This window comes from Molothrus aeneus, chromosome 3 (assembly GCF_037042795.1).
Source record: "Molothrus aeneus isolate 106 chromosome 3, BPBGC_Maene_1.0, whole genome shotgun sequence".
Taxonomy (NCBI): domain Eukaryota; kingdom Metazoa; phylum Chordata; class Aves; order Passeriformes; family Icteridae; genus Molothrus; species Molothrus aeneus.
The window spans coordinates 29,192,795-29,214,913 of NC_089648.1; the positions used below are offsets into that span (position 1 = coordinate 29,192,795).

The window sequence follows — 22,119 nt, forward strand, 5'->3', positions numbered from 1 at the left end:
GACTGACTGTCACCCAGTGTATCAGCAGGAGAAATGGTAATAAATCCTTTCCAAACTTAAATGTAAGAATGGGACTTTTATTAAAAAAGGAACATCCTACTACCCATATCTTTATAGGTTTACAGTCTCTAAAGTCTTGTAATAAAGAGATGTCTCAAAAAAATCAGCATTAAAGCACAATGTCTAAAGCAGTACCCCAGAGAATGTTAAACAGGAACACATCCAGTATCCTAAATAAAACAACTGCTAATAAACTACAGTCAAAATAAGAGAAAAATATATAGTGATATTCAACACTATATGCAGAGGCATTCTAACATCTAACTTGATGTTAGATTCTGGAAAGGAATTACACTCCAAAATAAATATGCTAGGACTTACTCCATGTATTTGACAACATCAGGATTTAACAAGCAGCAGAGTTAGTCCACTTTCCTAAATAAAAGAAGTCAACCTGCTCCATCTTAATTATTATTTCCAAGGCAAGTTTAATTTCAGTTATTTTGTCAAGACATACTAATCACAAAGTCTCAATGCCAAGAAAAATATATTTCAAGTGTGTAAATATTATTGTTAATTGCTTTCTTTCAAAAGTTCAAAAATGAGTCATCACCTAGGGAAGATACTGAGTATATATGGACTAATCCTAAAAGCTCTTTATAAGTTGTAGCAAAAATGATCATTCATCCACACATCTATGTACAAAAATAAAAAAAAAACAATCTTTCAGCTTCTTCAAAGAATTTAAAATGTATTTTAAATTTTATAAAATTCTGAGCATTTTAAAAATTTAAATCATGATGCTTTTTTCCTATTAAAATGGAGTAATTATACTAACACGCTTGCTAATTAAAATTGGAGAGAATCTTCATTATGGAAACCCACTATATGATAATTGCATTAATTCCTTCATGGAAGTACACAGTCAAAAGTTTATTCAAAAATAGAGATTAATAGATTTTAAATTGATAAACATATAAACAATTCAGGGGAACATTTGAAACCTATCTGCATGAATAAGCAAGCATTTGTTAACACCCAGACAATTTTGGAAACCATCAGTGTCCATTAGCTCACTGAAGGAGTTCACTAAGGAAAAGGTAACAGTAGGGCATTAAGCAATGAACAAGCATTACTAACACCTCGTCCTGCAAACTGATGTCAGCGATACCCAACCAAGAACTCTTCTTCAGGTAAAAAAATGCATTTCACTAGGTAATAGTGGATAATTGTTAAAGAAAAATTTCAGACACACTTAATTGATTTATCAAAAAGCCAGGCTCCTTAATATTGACATTATCTTGGACCAAAATAGCACCTAATCAATAGTTAGAGGACAATACAATTTTCCAATACTGAGGGACTCTCGCTAAATGACAGTATTTTGCATACTTTATATATGCAGCTTCCTCTGAGACACTTCTGAATAAAATAGAGATAAAAATGCTGCAGTTATGGCGACAGAGCTGATGTCAGTAACAGTCATATTGTGAAGGATGGTTGTGTTTTAGCAATTAAGTCAATGAGGACATGACTTTGGATTCTGCTTTTCCAAGGGCACAACTAGGTAGTTATCATGAAACCAGCCTGCTTTTCGTTCTTTTAAACACTGCTTCAAATCCAGTATTGTGCTCCTTTCTCCTCCCCCTTCCACAGATGCTTAGTATTTAAACAGGACTTTCAACTTAAATAGCACATTCAACCAAGCAGAAGTTAAATATATACATTACTAAGACAGGCCTTCAAATAAACAACTCACCCAACATTAGACACTATATAATCTGAAGAGCCAAAAACTAAGACAGTAATCATCAACCAAACTCTTTTTCTCTGTTTGTCTGACTGCTTATTAAAATTATTTTAGAAAAACCGGTTTTTATCTCCATTCAAAATTTTTCGTTACTTTCAGTTAGTCTCTAATTTACACCACACAAACATTGGAAATCCAACACTAGCCAAAGTACATTTATTAAAGGACATAACACTGATGAAAGTAATATTAGAAATAAACTTCCTTAACACACTAATAAAAATACTGCAATATTTACAGACAGAAATTTATCTTCCTTGCATTGACTTATATTGTTCAAGTTCAGAGCATGCAAATGGTGGCCAGATTAAACAGATGGAATCAAACAGGATACCTAAAAGTCTTTCATACAGAGCATGGAGCAGCATTCTCTGCTGCAGGGAAGATGCCAGATGACACACCAAGTGTAAAAATCCATCAACAATTTTCTAATACAATTTCTCTGCACAGGCAAGTACTGCACTTAGCACAGTGCTACTAGTCAGATGCTATACACAGAAACTGAACACACAACTGTGAACATCTTCCTTCTCCTCCTGGAATACTGCAACTCTTCAAATACTATATTTTCCTGAGTACAGGTAAGGAATAACTTGGACTTAATGGAGTTATGCATTACAATACATTGTTTGACATTCAAGATTTCAAAAAAGTGTCAAAAAAATACAGAAAGCTGACCCCACACTCTTTAAGTATATAAACTTTCCACCTTTTCAAACAGAAGACCCAACTCTCTATTACAAAAATAGCTATACATCAAAATCTTAAATTAGAAGGTAATGATTGGGCATTTTTGCAGAACCTAAAAATGCCAACCCACTACTTCTGTACATTAATGTCATCTCCATAGCCTGAAACCATTGTGGTCATTTACATAAATGTTTCATTTGTCAGAACCATTTATTATTCAATGCATATGGTATCCTCAACAATATTTTACGTGGCCCTCTCAGTGTCCTGAGGAGATGCCATTTTAATATCTGCAGCTACTCTGACCTAAGTTTCTTCACAGATCTGTCATCAAAAGAAGTTGATTCATGCTACAGCTACTGCTTGATTTTCAATTCTTCTTCCAAAAGCAAAGAAGGGACTCCATCCTAGTGAGCCCTGCCTGGTCAAAATAGACAGGAAATATTTCTGACACTTCAGTTTGAAAAGGAGATAAAAAGTGGGAGAAAATATAACTGGAATTTACTAGCCTAAAGTGAGTATGAAGTTTATCTTAACCCAAATAAGGGTTTCAACATAATCAAGATCAAATACTATCCAACACTCACAAGACATTTGTCTTAACTTTTGAAGTACAATAATAATTACATCAGTCAGGGTTGCATATTTGAGGAGACACATGAACAAAATTTTTAACTTCAAAGAATATAAGCAGTAATTGACTGAGAAAGTATATCACATTCATAATTTTTACTCACTGGCTGTAAAGAAAGCCTGTGCCTATTTATATTCACTAGCTTCAAATTTAAAACAAAATTAAAATCCAGTAATGGCATAGCATGTTAGTGAAAACATTCAAGTCAAAACAGACATCTCCAATAAATACATCAATCAAGGATCATTCTCTCTAGTTGTTTTGCATCACTGATTTCAACACTTTAAAAGAAATACTGAGTCGTGAGGCTTCCACCAATGTGAGACTTCAACAGCTGTCCAACATGCAGCAACAATATTAACATCAAATTTCAACAGAAGTGGTAAATTGTTTGAAATTTATGAAATTAAAATCAGCAGCAGTATTTCCCCAAAACTGATACCTATATTATAACCCTCTGACTGACTGGGCTTATCATCAGAAACTATTGATAACAGAAAGCATCTCCAGCAAAATGAAGCCTTACACAACCCACATCTATGGTACCATACAACATTTGAACATTTTAATAATTAGCATTAAGACAGATATTTCCTAGCACTAACTGTGGAATAATTGCCTGCACTGCCCAAACAGTAATAGCTTTGACTAATCACAGTTTACAGAAGACACGATAAGGTTCTGTCACACAGCAAGACAGAAACTGGGAAGGTGACCTAGACACAGTAACTTTTAACTCCTCCAAGTTCTAAAAGGAGGACAATCTACTTCTTCCTTGTTTGTTCCACTTGTAAGAATAGCACCTACGATAGTGAATTTCATTCTGACTGATGAGGAAGTTACAATTAGATTAAAAGGTGCTGGATATGCCTGTCTATAATTAACACAGCACCCATTTAAAATCAGAAAATATTTACAAAACATTTTATACACAGATTTTGAATAAATTCATGGTTTAAGCAAGAGGGCTTTTTCCTCAAATTCTGGCTGCACTATGTTAACAGACATTTTTAATCAAGCAGGCCTATTTTTGGATCTTCTTAAATAAAACGCCCTCATACACCAGCTGTTTGAATTTATTCACTCCTTAGAATTATCACACAGCAAATTTAAAAGAAACAGAATCAATTACTTTTTTTCCCACAGAGAGAATGGTTAAATTATGGAATGTCTTCCTGCAGGATTTTGTAAGGGTCAAGAGTACATATGGCCTCACCAATTCATTATGCAAATTTATTGAAAAATAGGTAAGACCTACTAAGCTGTAAATCTATAAAACAGAGGACAACCTTATGTCAGACTGCCAGAAGCAAAGGAGGTATACCAAGATAAGCATCACTGAATGCTTGCTCTGTCCTTATGCTTATTCCCTCTTCATCACTTATCACCCAAATCAGAAATAGGGCTGGATGTATCCTTGGTCTGATCCAGAACAGCTGGTTTTCATTAAGTAACAAAATCTCCTTTCTGTTTTGTCTATTCTATTAAGTACTGCAAAAGAAAGCATTGTTTTCACATTCCTAGAAAAGAGCTTATTACAGTTAAAGTATTAAATCCAGTTCATCTGCTTTTACTTCAAGTGCAAATAAGCCCCATTTCACAAGGTAAGTTTCTACAGCAAATGGAAAACTTAGCAAAAATGTGATACCTTGCAACTTCAGTTGCAAGAAGCAAGAGCTCACTGTACAAAAAATGGATAAAATTTATACTTTTGACTTTATTTGATATGTCCTTCTAGTTGCATTATGACTGAGGGAAATCACAATTTATCATTCTTTATCCTGCATATTTTTATTCAAACAGGGAACACGACAAAGCTCAATTCCTCACCACCACTCCCTCCTCAGACAGAAGCTTCTCTATCTCATAATTCTCAGTATTGTCTAAAATCAGGATCTAAGCAAATAATTTCAGTGCCTCTCCAACATCCCTTATCATACACTGTAGCACTTTGTAAGAAACTTGTAAATAAATCAATTTCTCATCAGTCTTTGTTTCTCAGTTAAATAATCTGACACTTCTATTTCTGCAACAGACCAATAGATATATTATTACAGCAGTTAGTGCTGGATTTAAATATAAACTGCTTCAAGTTCTTTTATCCAATAATTTAACAGATTATTATATAAATTCATGCATAATATTAAAAAAATAGAATATTAAGGTATTTTTAGTCTTAACCTAAGAGCAAAATAGAGTACACTGTCTCACATAAAGTGACAAATTCATTGCTTACTCCAGCATCTGATCCAAAGTGCCAGCCAGGGAAAGCCGGGCTAAGGAACTGCATGATCCAAGCCCAGCGAAAACAGATTCTCAGAGGGAAAGATACATATTTCAACAGTGTACTCAAGCTTCATTTAGGAACATCTACATGAAGTTGCAACAACAATTAAAGCAAAATTATGTTTAGGGAGGCATTATGCATTCACAATGACCTACACTGCCTGTGAGATGAGACAGTGTTTATTAAAAAGGAACACTTAGAGTTCCTATGGATTGAATAGCGGTAATCACCAAAAAAAGTAAAGAAAAGACTAGTCAGAAAAGAGGCTTCTAAATGGCACATTATATATAACCATTGTTTGTTTAGAATCTAAAAGCAAGCTTTGGTGATATACACTCACAAACTCATCATGCTTAAGTTAAATGATTCACTGTTTGATCAAACATTTAATTTTAGCAAACAAAATTGAGGAAAGAGCCAGATTGGCATGACAAGGATCTGATGATCCATAAGTGACTGGAAAATCCAGACTCAGAAATAAACTCTGAATTGGGCCTGCACAGAATGCTTGGGGCACAGTGTCTCATCACACATACGATGCATGCAGTGTCAGAAAAAGGCAGACCAAATGGCAACATCCTGCAAAAGCCCTGCTGGCATGTTCTCAAATAATATTGCTATCAGTTTTAGCTGACTACAGAACCTTATAGTTGCCAGAACTAAGATGAAATGAAACTAATCATACTGTGTTTTCAATCAACTTCCTGCTGGCTGCCACCATTTCAAGAATGGAATTCATTTGTTTTATGTCTATTAACATATTTCCCTCTTTTCTGGTTCTAAGGCACTAAATGCAGTGGTATGGTATCAGTCTGGACAATAAAAATGATAAGCAGCAGTCACTACAGTACAAATGTACTCTAGTGACATACTCTTTTCACAGTATAGGCTACCACCAGCTTACAAGTCCCTTCTATGCATATAACCATTTAACAGTAGTATTCCCAGCCCTCTGATGGTTTCACTCACTAGAGAAACCTTCATGGAGATCTTTAGAAGTCAAAGGGAAATTGCCAACATGTAGGTCATTAAAGAATCAGCCTCATCTCTAAAAAGCAAAAATGCTTAACTGGAATATAATACATCCAGTAATATTTTCATGTATTTATGAAATCTTCAACTTTGAGCTCATATACATCATAAGGGAAAGGCTTCTGAAATCCTGTAGTCTAAGAAAACATAAACATTACACTATTCTGTAATTCTGTAGTCTGTTAACCAGGAAAATAAGAAAGCATTTTTCCAGGTCATAAGGACCAGAAGTTAAATACAGCATATTTTAGATTAAGAAATCTAAGATAACTTGCATACTGAACCCTTTCCAATATTTGTATACTAAGACTATTCCAATAAATAGTGAGATAGTTCCTAATGACTGAAGCTGAAGATATAAAAACAGGGAGAAAGGGGAGCAAAATATTTCCAAACACTAAGTTGTATGAATTTTTCATAAATAACATGAATACAGATGAGGTTTTTTCAACTGAGATTATATGGGAAAGTGAAATGACTCTGTAAAATATCAAGATCATCTCAGTGCTCCATTTAAACTTTACTTGAGCAGAAATTACTGACTGGAGAGTCTAAAAAGAAGGGCGAGTCTGCAGATTTAAGGATGGATTCCATGATCTTCAACAAAAGGCAAGCAAACGTTAGTTGTTGACCTTAAGCAGACGTTTCAGAAGTTCTTAACAGCGTCACTCAAAAGTATCTTCTTTCAGCTGTTCATTTTTCAGTCTCTCAGATCTTGAAACATCAAGAGTTTAGTAGTTTTCCAGTCTCTAGAGATTCTTGAAACCTAGAGGATCTGAATTTCTAATATAAACCCAAGTCTTCTAAAGGAAGAACCCCTCCAACTTCAATGCAATAGCACATATTAGTCTGCTCCTGTAATCTCTTTGCATGCCATCACTATCAACACGTGTCTCTGGAGCTGCTTCTATCCCTGTTCAACCTATGGGCAAGCTTTAGCACAGTAACCCATAGCTTACTTTAATTTTAATAATGCTTTCAGTCTTTTCCTTAGTAGTTTCTGTCTTTGTGGCTTACTGCAGAATACATGCATCTTATTACAAAGAGTCCTATAGGCATTATATAAAATCAATTTCAAAAAACAAAGGCATCATCTTTTATATTTGGTAAAATATAGACCTTATTGTTTGACCCCCAGACACAAAATTGTTCTGCTGCTCACCTGGCTTGGGCTGACTCAAGAAGAACTGTGAAGGGGCTCTCAACCACAGTACTGACCCAAAAACATAAAGCAATACCTCTACACTACCTTATTTACAAATTCGATGGAAACTACTACATCAAATTACAAGTTTCATAACTTTTCATAGCTTTAAATGTACTGGCCCTGTTGTTCCAAAACATGACTTGACAGACATTGAGATGATATGAAAGTCACAGGTAAGATGCTGTCTTAAAACATGTCATAACCCTAGGTAGAGCAAGGGTTGCTCTAGGAACCCTAGCTGAAATCTAGAGCAGCAGAATTTCAACTTTACACAAATCTAAGTCTTTCTGCTATCACAACTTACTTTCTTCAGAAAGCTGGCATAAAACTGTAACCCCTTAAGAACTCCTGACAATGCAACTTCATAGAAAGGCACATCTGCACTGATTTACCACACAATCCGTTCTAGCACTAGCAAGGCCTAGGTAAATAAGGTCATGTAGTCACTTAAGCTTTTTCAGGACTGAAAAGCACAGCAATCAACTCTGGAAACTGACAGGACCATTTTTTAAAGTGGAAAAATAGATACTTATTTTGTCAGTGTGTATTGAAATGCACCTGGCAGACACTTAAAGAGACTGAAAAACAGGCTAATTCATTCACTGTATTAGAGGAAAAAGTGAAGGGTTTGTTCCACACTGCTGTCTTTCAAAATTATCATACAAAATTATCATACAAAAACATCCAGTACATGGATGGCACTCTGAAGGAAAACAAAAACGGGAGGGCGAAAAAAATACCAGCTGGTATCTGCTTGTGCAAGGGAAGCATGTTTAAAAAAAATCAGCTTTAAAGGCAATGGGTTTTCTTGAGAGCCTCCTGTAACCATTAAGCAGATCCTTGAACACAAAGCACCAGATTTCTTCTCATTATCAAAACATGCTGAACTAGCCAAGAAGTCAAGCCCAAAGAAAAAGTTCACTTTCAACTTTCTACGATTCTCCCATAAGTATCACGTTACAGAAGTCAGTGCACTGCATTAGAGATAGCAAAAACTTGTTCTCCACTACTTTACAAAAAATATCAGACCCAAATATGGGAGCCTAGCAAAACAAACATAAACAAGATTTTTTACTATGTCTTTATAATCTGTCTTGTAAGATCACTCCCAACAGGGCCACGGCATTTGTTGCAATTCAGGCTTCTGTCAATACTAAAAAATGGGATTTTGTTTAAAATCCTGCCACTTCAATGAACCAACCAAACCTGCAGTGACATCACTAAATCACTCTTATTGCATCTTTTTTCTCTCAGCCTCCACTTCCCCAGAGTACCTTAAATTGCATGACATAAATCCCAAGAAGGTACAATCACAGACAAGTGTAAATCTCAGGTGGGCCCTCAAAAGTCTATTTAGTCACATACCCTATGAATTTTCCATAAATAAGAACGTTAGGGACTAATGTTGCTGTGATAGACACTAAAGACATTTTACGATGGTGTGTATCTGCTAGAATACCATCTCCCATGGTACAAGTGATTTTTTTTTTTAAAAATCAGTAATGGAAATATCTTTAACAGACACGACCCTAGGGGTGGTAGTTTAGTAAGGAACAGATTTACTTTTTTTTTTCACCTTTGGCAAACAGGAATGACCCCTACTTCCTTCTTCCTAAAAGGGTATCAGCAACCAGCTAACAAGGGCCTTATCTATTATGAACCACTTCGCTTTCATAAGGTGGAGAACGAAGTATGTTTTTGTCCTTAGCCTTTTTCCCTCATTAGTTATGCTGCCCTGCGTGAATCGCAGCGACAGCTCCCGGTTGCCGGGCACAGGGCAGGGATGCGTCAGGGACACCCGTCAGGGCACCCAGGGGCCCGCATTACTCAGCTGCGCCTTTGAGGAGCTGAAGGCAGGCCCCGGAGCGCAGCCCGCAGCCCCAGAGGAGGGGCGGCCTCTCCAGGAAACCTGCGTGCCTGGGAAGCGGTCAGGCCTCCCCCGCCGGGCTGCCGGGAAGGCCGCGGTGTCCGGGCGGCGGGGGGGCCGCGGGCGGCTCCGGCACCCCCTCCCCCTCCGCGCCCGGGGGCAGCGCGGCCGCCTCCCCCCGGGGCACCCGCTGCCTTTTCGACACCGCGGTCCGGGCCCCCCGGGACCCGGCACCCACAGGCACGGAGACATCCCTTTTCCGAAGGGGGGGAACCCCCATGGCCCGCCCGGCAGGGCTCCGGGGCCGCCCCCTCCCCGCGGCGAGCTGCGGGCTCGGGCCCCGCGACCGCCGGTGCCGGGGGTTACGACCCGGCCCGTTCCACCCCCCGCCCGGCCGAGGCCCCCCGCCGCCTCGCCCTTCGCCTGGCCGCCCGCCCCCCTCCGTCCCTCCCCGCCCCAGCCCAGCCCCGGGCCCGGCTCACCCCCAGAAGCCGCAGGGGCAGCGCGGGGGCAGGCTGGGCGCCTTGCTGCGCTCGCTGCCGGCGTCTCCCATGGTGGGACCGGGGCGCGGGGCGGCGGCGGGCGGGGGGCGCGCGGCTCCCGGCCGGGATTCCAGGCCGGTCAGCTGGAGCCGGGCGGCACCACTGGGGAGGCGGCGGAGGGGGAGGGCGCGGGGGGGCCCGGCCGCACCCTGCCGATGGGGCGGGCAGGGGAGCGGAGACGCGGCGGCACGGGGACGCGGAGCTCCGTGCGACGGCGCCACCCGCCCACCGGTGCCGGTGACCGCCCCGGTGCCACAGCGGCGCACGCCCGCCCTCCCCGGAGCGCCGCTCGGCCCCTCGCGCAACAATGCGTGCCCCCCTCAGGCACCGTGACTCCCCCCGTCCTGAGCGCGATGGTTTCGTCAAGCCACCGAATCAGCTGGGAGCGGCATGTACCACAGCACATCCCCGGGGGAAGTTGGGGCGGATCGTGTGCGGGAACTGCGTGAAGGGCGAGTCTGGAGGGCACCCATAGGCTCGAGAAGAGAACAGGATTCTCAATGACGAGTCCCAGGAGGGGCTGAGGCCCGCAGAACCGCCTGGAGCCGCTGCCCTCTTTTGCCTCTACCCATACGTTGGGCACACAGTGGTACAGCCAGGAACGGGTGGCGGGGTGCTGGTGCCGCTCGCACATGCGCAGACGGGCCCCTGTCGCGGAAGTCTGTCGGAGGGAGCGGGTCCCGGGGGGCCGGGCCCGTCCCGGGCTGCCGTTCCCGCTGTGCCGGGACCTGCTTCGCCGAGGGACGCTGTTCAATATCTTTCACTTGTCCTGGTCGCTGCCAGCGCAGTGTGCCGGGGCCGGGCCGGCTGTGCGCGCTCGGGAGCTCTCCCCGGAGGCTGGGCGGCTCTGGGGGGCTCCGGTGCGGTGCGGGGTGAGGACAGGGACTTGTTCCCTTGGGGCTCCGCTTGGTGAGAGATCTGGAGGGCCCCGAGGGCGACGCTTGCCCTTCTGTTTGCCTTCTTATCCTGTAGCTGTTCGTCCTCGGTTGCCTCAGTCCGAACTAAAGCCGTGTAGGTGTTTGACGTACTCAGGGTTCTCCTCGCCTGTGGTGAGCACCATGAGGAGACGGAGCTGTGGGCTGGCTGCAGCCGGGACAAGGCAGGCCGCGCCGGCCCGCTCCGTGCTCTGGGACCTGCAAGAGGTAAGGGATGCAGGGAGGGAAGAGCACGGCTGGCACGGTCATTACTGGCGGCTCCTTTGACGGACAGGAAAGGAGGGGAATTTCCAGCACCTGGACTTGAGGGCTGAGTAATGGGGATTGTACTTCTGGTACTGGTTTAGCCAATAGTATTGAGCAAGATACAGCCTTGCACTCTCTGTACCTTGGTTTTGTCTGTGAAATGGAAATGGTGCTGGCCACCCCCACCCCTCCCTGCCAGAAATTTCAGATCTGAGTGGGAAATGTGTGGAAAAATACTGGTGTGGCATTAATGGAGGGGGAAATTTGATCTATTCCTGGCTGCTGTTGCCTGTCTTATATTTTGATTTTTGCTTTGCACTTAAAACCAAGGTTATTAAACTTTGAAAATAATAAACATTCTTAACGAAGTTCAGAGTATGTGAATTTTTGTGAACAGTAATTAATTCTGACAAAGATATTATGGCTTTGGTATTAAGCTTCCTAAAGCATCTTCTATCAAATTAATTAATGACAGAAAAAAAGCAATAACGAAGTACATATACACACATGCTTAAAACTTTTTAATAAAAAAACTTAATTGAAATCATGTAAACAAGACTTCTTGTGAAAAAGCTGGTTCATGACAGTTTACTAATGGTGATGATTTTTTCAAACCATTCTGGTCTGGGGTTGCCTGAGTCCCAGCTGATGCAACTCTCTGCCCTCTTTGAAGTGTCTGTGGCTGCAAACCACCCTGTGCACTGACCAGCACCAGGCAAAGCTGTCCCTGGGCAAAGCTCTCTGAGGACAAAGCTGAGCTGCTGAGGGTACCAAGAGAAGGGAGTACGTGCAAAAAAGTAGCCTTGGCCTTGTTAACTCAGCCCTTTAAGCCACTAAGTCAGCTGGAAACTGAAATGGTCTTTTTTGTGCTGGTTACCTGCACTACTACCAGAAGCTGTAAACTCCCCTCAGATAAGGAGTGGCTTCTTAAAGATGATCTAATAGGCTTTATGTCTGTAATTGCTATTAAGGTAAGCTCATACTGAGTTAGCTTTCAACTATTATGAATGTTGTGCAGAAGCAGTCTCTCTGCTCAGTACTTCTGTGTCACCTCAAATAAACCTTGGCTTTCATCACCTGGAGAGAGCCTAGAAGAAAGATGGAGTCTGTTTACATGGGCGTGTAGGGACAAGGACAAGGGGGAATGGCTTTAAACTGACAGTAGATTTCGATTAGATAGTAGGAAAAGAATATTTAACTGTGAGAGTGGTGTGGCACTGGAACAGGTTGCCTAGAGAAACTGCGCTTGCTCCATCCCTGAGAGTGTTTGAGAACAGCTTGGATGGGGGTCTGAGCAGCTTGATCTAGTGGAATGTGTCCCTGCCTGTGGCAGGGAGGTTGGAATTAGATGATCTCTCTTTAAGTCCCTTCCAACCCAGGCCATTCTATAATTTTGTAAAATGATGCTGGGATTATGTCAAAATTCCAGTTTTTCAAGCAGTTCAGATTTTAAAAAACCCTGCAAGGGTGTGGTACTTCACTCCAAAGTTAAACACAAGCATGAATATAGGGACAGTGCTGTTACACAAAGCAAACACTTACTAAGCAAGCTGCCAGTGAAGATACACAAACAACTGACTAGCTGCTACTAATGCCCTAAGGAAGAATAATCTCAGGGACACACACATGATAGGCTTCAGGATTACAGTGCAGCTAAATACTAGGGGATCCAGAAGAGGGGAGCATGTGCTTTGATTTCATGTCATGTTTTAATAATGTATTTAGCCTTTTTTATTTTAAAGTATGACCTTTGCAACACTGTTTTTGTATATTTGTGATATTTCCCACTTTGCCTAGACAACAGAAAATTACCAATGTATCAGTTCAGCATTGTCTCCTGAAAATTCAGTATGTTAATCTGTACCTGCTTTTCTAAACCTTTTAATGTTTTGATTTGTGTCATGTGTCTGCTAATCACATCCATCCATTTACAACCACTAGAAAGTGTTTTTGTGTTGAAATGTGGCAGCAAGGGGAAGTACAGCTGAGCGACGCTTCTTTAGAGGCTGGCAAGGAGAAAACTGGTTCAGCTGATCTAAAATTAATGCTGTCATGAACAGGGCATTGCAACCTCCATTCAGATCCAACCTCCAACAGATCTCCTCCTAAGACAGGCCTCTGGCCCCTGAGGAGTTTCAGTGCTGACATTTTCTCTGGCTTTTTTTGATCCAGAGTCCAGGCCCTGGATACTTTCTCAATAATGTACAAGCATCCAGAGACAAATGGATGAACAGCACTTAGGAGATACATAGAAGGATAGGTAGCATATTAGTTGGTTCCAGGGCTGGGAATACTCATATGCAGAAAGTTATCAAATGATCCAGATGCAGCAAAGCATGTTTCAGCCTTTGGAAGCAAATATGCATTATAAACATGCATTAGGTGGGGGAAAAACCTCTTGAGTGATGGGAAGGTAATTCGGAGAAGAGTGGTGCCTGGAATAGTGAGCAACAGTTTAAGTACATAACAAGAGAAACAGCTCATGCAATTTTAGTTCTGTGTATCTGAATGCATGAAAGACATGGGGAAGGTGCTAATCCTTTCTAATGAGTGACCCTGCAGCTATTCTCCAGGCATATTTTTGCAGACAATTCAGAGAAAAGCAGCCAAAATACAGGCTGCAGATGCTGAAATACTTGAAAAATCTCATGTTTACTGTCTGGCCATTTGGGGAGAGATTATAATCATACATTCTTACTTAAAATTGTCACCCAAAATAGAAGGTATTTGCTAGCAGGACACACAGAATTTAGTAAAAAATAGAAACATTTCTCTAAGGAGATAAATACCTAGGACATATGCAGAAAGTGTTCTCATGGTAAAGTCTGATTTTAACCTCTCACTGAGGTTCATTTCTAGCTCATTCTCAGCAGGACCCCATTGTAGGATTAGATGAGGTAATAGACCTCACAGAATCAGGAGGCACAACTCCACCAAATTTAGAAGCATCAATTAAATACCATTGTTTCTCAAGAGCTCCCTTTTTTTTTTTTTTTCTCACTATGCTAGAAAAGGTTGTACCTGTAGAGAATCAGAACATTTTGGGGTGGTTTATTTTAGTATAAACATGATTGCCTGACTGAAATACATGTGCACAACCATAAAGTGGAGCAGGTGGAGAATGTCACAAGTATTGTACATCTTCCTTCTCATCTTGAGGTCTAAATTACCATGAAATGATAAAAGTGACTCGTGATGCCAGTCTGTTTGAGAGACTCTTGAACTGATTGAAATAATCACCACTTTTTAATTCCTCTTCAGTAGGCAGATATTCTTAGTGAAGTCTTTTCTTTTGGAAGATCATTCTTGTTAAAACCTGTACTGAGGCTGCAAAATAAAATGAGCATGTGGGAAAGGGCAGTGGAGAGGACATGTCTGAGCTCTAGCCATAGCAAACAATAAAAGTGAACAATTATGATGATTCACAAGAGCCCAGGGCACGGACTGCAGACCATGAAGGCATTAACCTGCAGCAAGTCAGCAACATAGATCTGACCCTGGAAAAAGTGACTGATCCGTGCCAAAGGCTGCCTGAATGGGGACTGAGGCTGCCAGGCTTGCAAGTGCCTGCTCTTTGCTGCATAGCTCACCTCATTTTCTGCACTTGAAAAGCATACCTTGGGTTTTGGATGCACCTGGCCTGGCAGGTTGTGATCCAGCTGAATGCCTCAGCCTTTGCTTACTCATTTAGTTTAAGGTAGGTGTCAGTGCAAGCTGTCTGAACAGAGAGGTGCCCACACCTTAGCCTCTGGCTTGGCCTCAATGAATCCAACTCAGTTTTCTTTGCTGCTCCAAGGAAGTCTCCAGATTAAAGAAAGCAAGCTGAGCTCATCTTGGCACTCAACATTGCTTGTGTTGACAAAGCAAAAAAAAAAAAAATCATCAAAATATCAGCCATGAATTATCAATTTATGAGTCATGCAGATTAGGAGGTTTTGTAGCTGTGTCTTTTTAAAACATAAAACATAAGCTTGAAAACTAAAGGACAAGTTTAAATAGTTACAATACAGAATTTGGAGTTGGGACTTTGACATTCTTCCGGTTATTTTAAGTTTCTGTGCCTCAGTTTCGTTTTCTCAACTGGAAACAATAATCTCATGGGCACTCTGGTAAAGGAGTCTTTAGTGGATGGTGGTTTTAGAAATGAAAAACTGCTGCTGTTGCTATTACTGTGAGTAAGAGAGTGCTATTTCTTTGCAGTTAATGGGTGGATGGAAGGTCTAAGGTTAAAGAAAAAATTCTTAACCAGTTGCAATTTGCATTATTATGACTAACCCAGAGGCAATTAATAATACTTCTATTTTTTCAGACATGTATTTCTTCCCCTTCCTGCCCCTTATGTAATCAAGGGCACTTGGAAAAAAAGCACAGATGGAGAAATTGGAGTGCAATTAAACAAACATTCTAGGCTAGTCTAAAAATGCCAGATAATGTATTTCAAATAAAAAATCAGAATATTAGACATGATTTAGTAGAAGGAGTGAGGATGCCTAGAAAACAAAATTGAGTAGTGACCTCACACAGTATGGTGACAGCAACTAATACTGAAATCACTCACACAAAAATAAACCTGCAGATGCTAAAAGATGTGTAGATGTGGTACTTTGGGACATGGCTTAGCAGCAGTGCTGGGTTGACAGTTGAACACAATGATCTTAAAGGTCTTTTCCAACCTAAATGATGCAATGGTTCTATGCTCTATATAAGTGAGACTTTCATTATTATTAGAAACCAGGAGACTTATGAATCTGTAATGATGCTGAATTTGTGCTAGGCATTTCCTGGTGATGCATGGCAGACTCAGCAAAGTCCAATCTTAGCCTTTGAATGTTCTTTTTAGCAAATGATCTCCAGTACTTCTTAAAAGAAAAAAAAAAAAAAAAAAAAGGTAAGCATTGTGACAGCAATTTTACCGGGAGGAAAGCAGCTTTGGAAAGTGAAACAAGCTGCCTCGGGTCACACAAGAAGGCACCTGCAGATCTAGTAATAGCATTCACATTGCTCAACTCCCAGTATAGCAACCGATGCAGTCTCTCTTGCAGAACTCATGCCTTGGGTGCTCCAATAAGCACCTCCCAGGACCTGCTTCCTCTGCCACAGTGTCCAGGTTTGCTTAACAGCAGTATCTCAAGTCATTGCTGCAGTTGCTTGATTTATAAATTGCAGGGATAAAAATGAATAAAGCACTATACATGTCCTTCCATTTGAAAAAGCAGCTTAGGCTGAAAGAATATGGTTAAATGGAAAGGTAGAATATTATAATATTTATATATTTCTTCTGTTTTCTTTACCTGTCTTCAGGATTTTCATAATGCCTTGCTTAAAGGGACCTTGTCTGCACCTATGTCTTCTGGGTCCTACTGCAACACAGATAAAGAAGCATTATAAAAATCTCATCTTGTATAAATATGAAAAAGTTCACCTTCATCAGATTGGAAGGTGCCTGCCCCTGGTAATCTATTTGAATATAACTATTTCTGCTCTTTCTTCCACTGCTCTGAAGATGTCAGCCCTAGGGATGCGGCAACTGAACATATTTCTTGGCACCTCAACAGGTTTATTAATTCTCTGACTTCTGACCTGGTGTTTTTGAGCACAGCTGAGATGGGCAGTAATTCCCTCATAAACACTCCAGTGTCAGGGAGGCTTAATTGCTTGGCGTCATAAGAAAGTGTTTGGTAGTTCAATGACAAAAGGTCTTAGAGAATGTGAAATGAGAGCTGACAGTTCTCCCTTGCTGCCCCTGCCTGCTCCCCTCCATAATGTATCCAGCATTTAGCTTTTTCAGGGCTGTGGCACCAATGTTAGCAGAGCAAACCCTGATCCTGCTGTTGATGGTATCCATGTGATCACAGCAAGATCAGAAGTTAGAAGTCATAAGTGCCACTTGGGTAATTTAGTAAACAGCAGCAGCACCAATTTCTTTTACAGCAAGAAAAAAAAATACATTGCAACTGGAAATGAAGAGCATACAGAGCAGCTGTTTCAAATTTGTCTGATGCTGTTATAAAACAAGTTTAAAGTGTTAACAGTTGTACCCATGGCACAGTTTCCCCTGCTGTGTGCACACTGACAGCTTTCCTTTATGCAATGTAACTGAGCTACCACATTTGTGCTCAGTTCCCTTGCTGTTCCTCTGAGATGCATTTCTCCAGCTGTGGGCTGGAAATGACTGGGCAGACTTCTGGACTTGGAGGAACACTGTGCAGCCAACCACAGCTATCACACCATACAGCAGCATCTGCTGGGCTGACCAGTGCTTGTGGTGGTCCTCAAACCTTCTGCCCATCCTTTTAAATGTGTGTGACCTTCTGACTCCAGGTGGGGAGTCACACCTCCAGAGAGCCCCAAGTGTTTCACACTCTGCCTGTCACATCAAGGTGATGGCAAAATACAAGCAGGAAAGGCTGGAGGAGGTGGTGGAACTGACCAGCTTAGTGCTCCCCAGGCCAGAACAGCAGCCATGGGCCTTGAACAGATACTGAGGAGGAGGTGAATTGGTGAGGGGCTACTGGAGAATCCTGTCCTGCATCTTGCAGCAACATACCTGGGGCAGTGTGCTCTACTGTCCTCTCCCTGGGCTGAAAACACTGAGATCTGAAGGAGTCTTCACCCAAAGGGCAGAACTGCTACTCCAGTTTGGAGGAAGTGGAGTATTTGCCAGAGAGTGAGGCAATGGTGCTCATTGAAGGTAAGGAGAATGCTGAGGCTTTGAATTTTCCTTAGAAACTCAGCAGGGGATTTCTGTACCCCCTCTGTCAAACTGCAAAGCATTTCACTCTAGCAGGCTACCACTTAAGCCAGGATACTACATTTTGTTTCAGTCAGTCGAGAAATTTGAGGAGAACCTAGACAGCAAAGCAACAGATAAGAAATCCAAGCAGCAAGACATGAGAGGATGGTTTCCAGGGAGCTGGGGGAGTTAGAACACAGACTCTGGAAGCAGTAGTTAGGGAGATGCTTCTGACAAGATACCAGCCATGGTGACAAACCTTGGCCCGCCTGCAAGAGAAAGAAATTGGTTTGCACAACAACATTGTAGTTGGGACGGAAAGTGGAGAGCAGACTGGATGAGAGACAGGCTGCAGCACCTGAACTTCATGACCACAAGCTCCAGTGGGAGCAGCTGGGAAACTCCAGCTGCTGATCCTTACTTTGCTCCTGCACAACTCCGTTGATGGTACCTGCAGTGCAAAAAGAGGAATGGTCTGCATTGTGTGGGGGTACTGCTGGGTGTAGGCAGGGAGATGCTATCTCCCCATAGTACAAGGAGCAGCCATCCTTTTCCTACCCAGAGCAGCAGGCACAGCAAGCCTTGTCCCAAAGTCTTTGGGACTCTCTATCCCAGGTTTCATAGCCTGTAACACACCAAGTACATTGGTGGCCCCAGAATCACACAGCTGCTGTGAGAGGGAGGATTTCTTAAGAGCAGGTGGGAGGGAAAGTGGCTGTCAGTGTTTGTGTATGGGTGAGGGAGGTAGAGGTCTCAGAGTGGAGAGAGGAGATGGAAACGGGCTCACTGCAGCTTCTTCACTTTCTGAAGGTCAGCTTACCATTCCAGCAACTGAAATGCATCTTCAACTTCAGCAGTGAGTCTGGCCTGTATGGGCTCCAAATGGGTGGATTTGTAGGATAAATTGAGGGTGTGAGTGGAGTAAGAGTCTGGCTAGAAGACCGGTGCAAATGCCTACAGTCAGGTGTGGAGCCAAGTGCTAGCACAGGAATGAAACACTGGGTGATCCTGTATGTCTAAACCATGCATGCAGGAGAGAAAGAATAAATCACTGTTGGGGTTTGCATATCGATTTCAGGAAGATTATTGCATTTTACAGACAACTTTTCAACAGAAGAACAGCTTACAGGGTACATCTATAAGGCTACTGATGGGAAGAGGTAGAACATGTGGCAGGTCAATGTTTAACAATCTGAAAACAGTTCAGTGAAATACCACAGGGAGAAACCATAGCAATGGAGAAAGGAGTAACAGGAGGATAGGAAAGAAGAAGTGAGGTCTTAGCAAGCAATACAAAAACAGAGAGACTTCTGAGCAGGGATCCTCCAGCCCTTACTTGTCACAATTAGCCTCCTGAAGCTTGTCTGTGTTGCTGGGACTGTCACTTGTGTTACCTGCTGAGTTTATTAATTTCTTTATTAACCCCCCCAGCAGTGGTTAACATGAGAGGTTTAAGAAGACCAAGGGAAAAGTGTCAGAGTGGCATTGTCTGTAATGACTTCTATTGCTGAAAAAATGTGACAGTTCAACACCTCAAAATGGGATCTGGGACAAACTGCTTTGTTTTCCAATTCTGTTATCCATAGTCAAGGCTGGATTCAGACTGTGTGAGCTGCAGGCCTAATCATTTCACTAAGGAAGAAAGCTTTCTGCTGTCCTGATCAAAGAAAATCTTGAAAAACCCTATTCAGGAATTTCTACTACCTTTTGAAGGCAATTTATAGACAACAGCTCTGAGGTGTGAGCTGCATGTGCTTTTTAGTGAAGTACTGTTGTTACCGACTTTGATTACCAAGTAAGTTCATTCACTTCTGGGATCAGAAGGTGTCACAAGTCCTTCAGGAGCATGACTGGGAGTAGGTGTTGATAGCCATTACTCACTCTCAGATGCGCCTCTCTGCATTTCTGGGATGGGCCCATCACCTGCTTCCAGAAGGCCACAAACTTTGACTCTCTCACTTCTACTCCTGCACTTTCTGGCAATGCTGATTTACTGCAGAGGGGGCAATAGCTGCTCTCACACTCGAGGTGGTTCACCTGGCCCTTGGCTGCACTGGGTAAAGGGGCTCCAGCAACCAGGCAAGGGAGGCTGTACTGCTGAAACTGAAAGCTGGGTATCTCTTTTTAAAAAAAAGCAGACTGCATTGCTCTGGTCCCAGAAGTTAAATGCTGAAATCTAAGTACCTGGGAGCCAGTGTTTTTTTGTATTTTGAGCTGCTGCTAGTGCACACAACTGGTGTGCACAAGGCATGGCCATGCTGCTAGCAAAGCCCACTGGAAGCAGCTCATCTTTACTGGAACACAGTGCATCTGCATAACATCTATGAGAAGATCAGAGACGTCTCCAGTAAGGAGTTCAAAGCTTTGCTAGTTTGTACACATGCATGGGCAACAGATTTCAGCACCTGTTGACTAATCATCACATAAATGAATAGGGAGAGCTAGCTGGCAGCTGTTGGACATTCATCCTGCTTGTGAATATCAGAGCTTGTCACAAGTCTGTCCTCTGGTTAAAAAAAAAAAAAAAAAAAAAAAAAAAAAAAAAAGGAGGCACCCAGTCAGGAATAAGAAATAAAGAGGGTGAACATCCAGGTAGTGTTGAAACCAGGAACCAGAAGATGGTTAAAAATTATTTCTTCTCCAGCTTTCTGCATTATTTCCAAATAGCAGACTGTGAACAATAACCTTTGGAGACTAGTATTGCTGTCAATGTTTTCATTCAGTATGGCCCCGGGACCTGTAATGGACTGGGTGGGACAATGTTGCATCACTGGTATCAGCACATCTGGTTAAAAGCACACTGACCTGCTCAACAGAAATAAACTCATGTAGACCATGGTTCTCCATTTCCTGTCTTATGCTGAAAAATGCATCAGTTGCTTTATAACACTACAGATCCAGCTCTGCTGCTGCATTTATTGTGAGCCCATTCCCCAGGAGATCTTTAAAACACAATTATCTCCAGCTCCACTTAATCACACAATCTGTCCCAAGGTCTATTCTTGTTTTCTTCGTCCCCCTGTTGCCAAGGGCTCTCACAAGGACTCTGCTCTCTCTGCTTTGATCCTGTATCAACACTTGTCGATGTGCCTTGTCAGTCACCTTGCTCTGGGACAGCTTAATGGCAGCTCTTGCTGTGGTGGTACATTGCCTTGTAAAGCAGATAGTGAGGTGGTATAATTCTGTTTAACCTGCCCAAAAGCAGGACATATATCTTCATAAGCCTTTTCTTTGCCATCTTCCCATGTCTGTTTTCATCTGTGTCATGACACCCATGCAGGTGCCAGTGTGCTTATCCAAACCACATTGTTTCCCCTTCTCTCACAAGTGAGCACCCAGGACTGAGCACACAGCCCAGCAAGTAGTCCATTCAGGTAGTGTCTTTTCAGGCTGTTGAAGAGTTCTGAGCAGTGAAGCAATGGGTGATATTTTGGGTTTCAGCTTTGCTAGAAACAAGCAGGTGGCTTCTAGTAAGCTGGAGGAAAAGGAGGGGCAATAGAGTCTGGAAAATACAGGCTTAGGAGATGTGATGGCATTGAAGGATTACTAAAATTAAACTCTGCTGTCTAGGTTTCAACTGTGTCGAGTTTGGGTTCAGCTTACACTGAAACCTAGGCTCTAATTTATACCCCTGCAAAAGGTCTATGTCTAGCTTTCTCTTTTTCTGGAGGTTGAAGTAAAATGCATGAGGACAGCAGCCACAGGTAAGGCAGTACAAAATGGATGAGAGACAAACTACCAGTAGTTAGCTGTAGCTTAATCCATAATTATTTACTGCAGAATCTCTTGCACCCATGTTAGTCTCCTGTATTCTATTTCAGGCGACAGGCTGCTAGACGTTGGCTAAGCAGGTGGTTTGCCGATGACTCCCACATTATATATTGATCTCTTCTGGCTCCCTGTTCCTGGCTGGTAACTTTATCAAGGCAGAACTGCCTATGTAGGTTATGTTGTGACAGTGCCCAGAAGTACTGGGCTCCTGAATGGAACATATCAAATCCTCTACACGTACAAAACCACTAAAAGCCCCAGGCTAAAGTACCCATTTATTAAACTTCCCCCTCTCTTGTTGTCCCATGCCATGCCAACCCTGGACAAAACCTAGCAAAAAGCTGTGATCATTCATTCTCCTTCCT

The 22,119-nt window shown here is 42.2% G+C and overlaps 1 protein-coding gene across 1 annotated transcript in view; it reads right to left on the minus strand.

Annotated features, from left to right (window-relative positions):
- The window catches only part of ZFAND3 (zinc finger AN1-type containing 3), a 135,115-nt gene extending 124,973 nt beyond the window's left edge, over positions 1-10,142 (minus strand). The window contains exon 1 of the mRNA XM_066546547.1: positions 10,010-10,142. Within this exon, the coding sequence (XP_066402644.1) occupies positions 10,010-10,080 (71 nt within the window). The 5' untranslated portion in view covers positions 10,081-10,142. The remainder of the gene's footprint in view (positions 1-10,009) is intronic.
- Positions 10,143-22,119: the final 11,977 nt, after the last annotated feature.